Source organism: Dipteris shenzhenensis, chromosome 26, assembly GCF_047967505.1.
Source record: "Dipteris shenzhenensis isolate YYH24624 ecotype China chromosome 26, Dip_SZ_1.0, whole genome shotgun sequence".
Lineage (NCBI taxonomy): Eukaryota > Viridiplantae > Streptophyta > Polypodiopsida > Gleicheniales > Dipteridaceae > Dipteris > Dipteris shenzhenensis.
This window is the reverse complement of record NC_141621.1, coordinates 27,710,743-27,717,761: the sequence shown is the minus strand read 5'-3', so window position 1 is coordinate 27,717,761 and position 7,019 is coordinate 27,710,743. Positions and strand designations below refer to the sequence as shown.

At 42.4% G+C, this 7,019-nt stretch overlaps 1 protein-coding gene across 1 annotated transcript; it reads right to left on the bottom strand.

Moving 5' to 3' along the window:
• Positions 1-1,281: 1,281 nt before the first annotated feature.
• On the bottom strand, positions 1,282-3,206 carry LOC147884909 (large ribosomal subunit protein uL10-like). Its single transcript, XM_087397623.1, has 5 exons — positions 2,814-3,206; positions 2,448-2,516; positions 2,241-2,339; positions 1,766-2,158; positions 1,282-1,673 (listed from the first exon to the last, which is right to left on the bottom strand). The coding sequence occupies exons 1-5, from the start codon at positions 3,069-3,071 to the stop codon at positions 1,533-1,535; spliced, it is 960 nt and encodes a 319-aa protein (XP_087253749.1). The 5' UTR covers positions 3,072-3,206; the 3' UTR covers positions 1,282-1,532.
• Positions 3,207-7,019: the final 3,813 nt, after the last annotated feature.

The following is a 7,019-nucleotide window of genomic DNA, read 5'->3' as shown; positions in this document are numbered from 1 at the left end:
TTTGATCTTGTCATGGGAGATATGAGCATGGCATTCATAGAGGAGTCAATGGTATTTATGCAAATTTGAAATTGTCAATGTGTTGTGCATTTTGAGTCATGGTTCTTGTGTATTACAGCGTCTTCTCTCAATCAGTTTGTGGAAGTTTGTTTGGAGTTCTTGTGTCGTGGATACATGCTCTAGACTTTGGTGATTATGCTCTCTCTATTCGAGCTACCCACACCCTGCTGATCCCACTGGAATCCGGGCTTCAGTTGTTTCTACAGATGCAGATAAAGTGAATGATGATTTTATCTCTTGAGCTTAGGCCAGGAGTGTTTGGCATTTTGTTTGTGGGTTTTTATGTTGAGGTTATGCTTTCCCTGGTTCATGGAGATTATTGTTCTGTGGTAGTGCATGTGAATGATGAGGAGTGGGCTGAAGTAGAATGGCTTCCTGAAGACATGTGGCCTGAAGATGTACTGAGTGTTGATGTGTGTAGAGATGAAGACTTTGAATGAGTGTACTTTGCTCTGTGTTTTGCTTTCCAGTAGCATATTTAGTAGATGAGAGTAGCTATAAAGGCAGGATTGGCTCTATCACTTCAATGTAATCTATATAATATACTCATGGGATCTTAGTGTTAGGAGACTCTGATCAATACCCGAACAATAGATCCTACTATTGGCACGATAATGGTAGGTAAGCTATTTCAACATAGTCTTCATGGATCGACCTTTTGTGGTATGAGATGTGAAGGCCTACTGAGTTGGAGCCAAGCCGTGGATTTTTCCTATGATGTCCAATTCTCGGTGGAGAATTCATGGCTTGCCTCCATCTCAATAACAAACAAACGTCATGCATAATATTCATGCCATGTGTTTTGATTATCATATGACATCTACAACCTTGCTTGCTCTCATGACATGACAAACTACTACCTGCAACCTTACCTTTTCTTTCAAGAGTGACTTTCTGTTGCATGAGTTGAACCGATATCCATTTTCTGTTGCATGAGTTGAACCCATATCCATACAAATTGAGGCCAGATTGGTAGTTATTTTTACCATTGAGTACACTTTGCTCATTTGCCCTTTACTCTTGGATTAAGAGCACACATAGAAGGATCACTCGCATCACATTTCACAAACGTCAATTTCTCGCAATCAACAAGGCTCCAATTGATGCCTTGGTTGCGATATGAAGACTGATTCTCATGCCAGCCGCAACACACCATTAAACAGTAAAGTTTATTATTAACTAAGTGTACTTTTGCACTCGTGCACAGTAACAATCACATAATGAATTAAATTCCGGGAAACTATAAATTACCATATTCACATACACATGTAAAGTGTGTCTAACTGAAATGGATCTTTATTATGACACTTTTTATGACACTTTCTACTACTAAGCCTTATCATGATGTAGGCCACATTACCACTATATCGACTACAGAATGAACTCATCATGTACAAAATGGATTAGCTCAATTACCCTAGGCCACAACAGTTGCACATAACTTGCAAGCTGCTCTTTTCTAAACAACTAACTTAATCAAAAAGACTAAAACCCATATCCTCATCTGACTCTTCCTCAGGCTCAGGCTTCTTCTCTTCGTCTGCTGGTGCAGCTGAGGCAGCAGGCTCTGGAGTTGCTACAGGAGCTTCAGCGACAGCAAACTTGCTTGGATCCTGTAGCAAAACAGGATGGATTAACGCCACCTCATAGCACTACAATTGCACAATATTATGATTTAAATGCAGATACTGCAAACTAATCTCACCTTTAAAAACTCTTTTATCTGATCAGCTTGGGGGAACGAATACTCTGTCTCAAGCGCAACAGCGATCAGATTTTTGTAAGCATTCACAAAAGCATGTGGAGCTGCAGCCAGAGTTGGGTAGCTTATTCCCAAGGAAAGGGCAGCTACCATAGAAACACCAGCTGCAAACCTCTCCATGAGATCATCCTCGGTCAAGTCAAGGATGGCAGGATCGAAGACAGACCCACTATCATACACAGATCGGACAACCAATCCATATGAAAAAGGACGTATTCCAAGTTTTGAAAGTAAGGCAGCCTCAGAAGAGCCAACTTTTTCCCCCTTATGGATAAGTTCCACAGGCGCAATAATCTCAACCGTGCCCTTGTTAATCTTTGTTGGAATGTTCAAAACCTACGAAGAACAAAAAGTTGATTCAGTGAACTCATATAGTTTGAAATATCTAACCCAAGGATGAAAAGACCAGGTGAAATACCTGGAAGAAGGATGTCTGAGATGGATCAAGTCCAGTATTTCCGGGGGATACTATCACATCTATAGGAGCAACAAGACCCACTCGAGCGGGTGCTCCAACCTGATAATAATCAATCACATGGAATGATAAACAACTGCCAAAATAGCTTTGATACCGATTTGAGAATCATCGGTGACCACGAAGCATACGCCAAGAAAGACACATCACCTTGTATTTTCCAATCTCCTCACGGACTTCCTTGAGATCACCCTTTGTGAAAATTAATCCTACATTCCCCTGCTCAAATAAAAAATCCCAAAAATCAGTAGAAACACAAGAAGCCCTAGAAAAGGCCAATTGTTGAAGTAACATAACGACTCGGCATGAAGTTAGCTCCTACTGTCCTGCTTTAAAAATTACTTGTTGCACATATTTCATGGTCCTGCACGCTGCTCAAAAGATCGGGTTCCTTTATGATACAAGCCTGATCAAGTTTTTCCCCCAACGGTTCGGCGTAGCCTTGTTCTGGCGGCCACCAATATTCAGATCTTCCAGTAGCGACAAACGAAACAGCAGAGGAACAGAATAACTCACCACGAGCAGCGGCATAATATTCATCCATTCATCGTTCCCGGACTTCTCACAAAATATGCGGATCGTCCGCTTCATCATGGTGTTCTTGCCCATGAGCACAACGGATTCGGGTCGCAAGCCCTGACGAATTCCCTGCATCTGGGTGGAACCAACGTTGTCAGCCCCGCAGACGAGGACCCGGTTGTACTCCTCAAGGAGCTGGCACATCTTGGAATCATAGCGGATCTTCTTCTCAGCCTTGGTGCCCTTGAAGCCCATAGAGGATATGGATTGATATGGCGATGGAAGGGAGCAAGAATTGGTGATCTACAAGGGGATGAAGACCTCGGACGACGGAGACGAAGATCTACGCAAGATACACAGAAAAAGTCTGTCACCTTTTCACATGACAACGACGACCCGCAGCATTACGTCCCCCCCCTTAAACCCTCAACCTCCACTTCGGGTCAAATTCCCACCCCATGTACACAGCCTGGTGTGAATACCGATCCCTGGAGCCACTCATTTGGTGAATACCGATTCCTTGGACGCACCCAAGGTGGCCAGACATGTACGTGGCTGCTCATTTGAGTTATGGTTTGAATATCGATGTTTTTAGAAACTTTGGGTAGCTCACCAATTGAGCATAGTGTCAAGTAAGCATTTGAGCTGAGGTTTTTGTATATAAGCTCATCTTTTTGTAACAGCTTTTTGTATATAAGATGATCTTTCTTTATAATAGGAATTTTGATTTTAAGTTCTCCATGGGACATATAAGCTGAGCTTTCTTTATAATATGAAATTTGATTTTAAGTTCTCAGGGGGACATATTAAGCTGAGCTTTCTTGTATCGACAAACGAACAATGGAAATTCAATCAATAAGATCCCTCGCCTCTTTCATGAATCAATGAGGTATTTTATAGAGATAATTTCTCTATATTAAAAAAGAAAAAAGAAAGATCATTCTCATAAGAGACAGTTACAATGAAGATCTATATCCATCGATCTTACAACTTATCACCCGCATGCTATCTGTTTTAATAGCATTGAGAGCCAGTCTCAAAGAAAATTTCACTTCTTGAAAACAGCACCCAGAATTATACTTGCAGTCAAAATTCATCTTATTTCTCCTTCTGCCTATGCAATTAATTATTGTTGCTCTGATGACCTACCACACCTTCCATAGCTCTTTGTTCATCCCACCCTTATCCCCCAAAGGTGCTACCATTTAAAGAGCACTTGCTGATCTCTTTGCCAGCAATGTTTACAAATCCTCTCAAGTCCCCTCTATCCAAATAGACCACATTACTTGGCCACTCAATTATAATCTTTCATTCTTTGGGAACTTAACAAGACGTATGCCTGGTAATCAAATCCTCTCCCAATCATGTACAAATCGCCTGGGGGTCATTGCTTGGGTGTAGCAAATCATGGAACTATTTTTGGGGCCATTTTGGGGCTGCGAGGTGACGCATTGGTCGGTGAGATTTTGGATTTTGCATGGACCCACGCTCTCGTCGGAATTTTTTCTGGCATCATGACGTAATAATGAGACACGATCTTATCATTGTCAAAAGCACTGAGCTCGACACATGGTAGTATATGCATTTACTCATGAGCACAGGGACTTGCTTTGACTCTGGCCTGACTACATCACACAACCTTTGCCTTGCCATCTGTCATTGTGCAGCTTCGCCATCGATCACTGCGCAACACAATCTTTTGTTGCGCTAACCACCGTGCTAGTTCGAGCACAACCACGTTGGCCTGACTACAGCATACAACTTTTGCCTTGCCACCTGTCATTTGCGTAGCTTCGTCATCTATCACTGCACAAAATCTTTTGTTGCACTGACCATCGTGTTGGCTTGAGCAATGATGTTGGCATGGAGAGACCATCACGTTGGCATGAAGACCACCGCGGCATGTCAATCTCTAAAGGGGACCCCTCAAGGTCCATATCCGCAACCACCATGCTGGATGTTGGAGCTATTTTAGTTCTAGACCAAGGAAAAAGAGTCTTATTTTTTAGATATTTTAGTCGTGTTACTCCTTGTGCAACAATTTGTCAACCGCCGCACACATTCTTGGAGCTATTTTAATTACAAGCTAAGGAAAATATAGACATTTGCAATTTAGGATAGTTTCCTTGTAACCACTGCGCTAGTTATTGGAGTTATTATAGTTCTAAACCACTGTGCTGGTTATTCTAAACCAAGGAAAATATACTCCTATTTTGAAGCTATTTTAGTCCTACTAGTCCTTGTGCAACAATTTCTACTGTTAGATATGCTCAATGCCCCACCCGCTTGGTAACCACCAGTGGTCCAAAGTGCTCAAGTTATAAGGCCCCCATATGAGGAGAAGCCATGTGTGAGCCCGGGACACTGGATGGATCCTAACTTGCATGTCAAATGAGGTCTATCAATGAGACCGTTTGATGGTAGAAAGGTGATTGTGTGGGAGCCCCTTGCTCTTGCTGGGGTCTGGGGGCCAATGGCCCCCCTGGTGGGGGTTCGGGGGCGAGAGCCCCCGAGGCGATGGTACAAGCAATATTTCCTAAATATTCCATGGACGACTAGTCGGTTCCACCAACTAGGTTGACTGGTCGGCTTCACTGACTAAGTTGACTGGTCGGTTCCACCGACTACATTGATCCGACTACCGCCCTTATAGCTATAAAGAGGCGACCTCCCCAGTCCATTGCACGAGATCAGATCTTCCAGTAGAGATCTTCTAGCTAGTAGCTCTTCACCTAGTATCTGTCTAGATTGCCATGTAAGCTCTACTATGGGAGCACACGGGTGGATGGAGCCATCATCTGTACTACATCAATATTGAAGGAAAATTTTGTTCATCTCCAGTTTGCTCTGTGCTCTCTATTCTTTGTTCAGTTTCTGTTCCGCTACATCATGTAATTTAACATCTACTAGTTCTTGGAGCTATTTTAATTCCAAGCTAAGGAAAATGTAGTCCTATTTTAGAGCTATTTTAGTCCTTCTGTAACAACTCCACCAGTTGCACTGGTTGTAGCTTTAGAGCCACTTTCACTACCGAAGTAACAACAACAATAGTTTTGGTGATAATGGTACTACATTGAAATTAAAACAAAAGAAATTACATCCGATAGTTTTTGCGATAATAGTATTACATTGAAATTGAAACAAAATAAATTACATCCTAAGCAAACATTTAACAAAACAGATTACATCCAAAGATGCTAGCACTTTGTCTTTGTGACACTTCTTTAAACATGTTTAGCACTTGTCAACACCATCTTTGTGGTAGGTCCTAGTGTCACTTTTTCCCTTTTTAGCACTTTCTTACACTTTTGGCCTAGTGCCTCGTATATGTAGGGGACAATACAAGCACCTCGTAGTGCTATCGTAGTCAAGACTTTCTTACAATTTTGACACATTTCTCCTCATATGCAAGGGACAATACGAGCACCTCGTAATTGAACATAGCCTTCTTCATAGCAACTTCTTTCAAGGCAATGGTAGAGAGTACTAAACTTGGCGGTGAGTTCAATCGAGCACAACATTCGATCGTGGACAAGGAACTCAATCTACTGGCACCAGCACACTAATGCATGCTCTCAGAATTTACAACTTATCACCAAGTTGAGTTCTCCTTCCCTAGTGCCAAAGGTTGTGCTAAATTACGAGAGTCTCATCACCAAGTTGAGTTCTTTGCCAGTGCTTGACGGAACAACGATGACCCATTTCCCTTGGCTCCCCATCCTGCAACTCTATTGGTCATGGCTATGGATGGTGGAGTGTTGCAAGATGGAGAGCCAAGGAAAACAATGGATCCCATGACTTGGTCAAAATTATGAAGGGCATAGAGGTTGCAGTAGAAGATTCATCACAGGGGTGGAAGGGGTCTTGGAGAGAGCATGGAAGGGGGTAGGAGACGGATTCTCCTAGGTGCGGTGAATTGTTTATCTGCCCTTAAGGCCTTAATATAGCTAGACTTTCTGCCCTCCCACTCTTTTCCCCTTCGTTTCTTATGCTAAGATCATAATAATTAAATGGGATGATGGGGGAGGAGCGGTGGCACATACACCCAGCTTGTTGGTAGCCTAGCATAGCATAGGCAATCATATACATATGATCGCCTAGCATAGGCGATCATATACATCATTGTCTAGCCATGACATGCGATTAGATGGTTGCCATGGGAGAATTTCTCAGTGATTGGAAAATTCTGCCAAAGCCTAATAT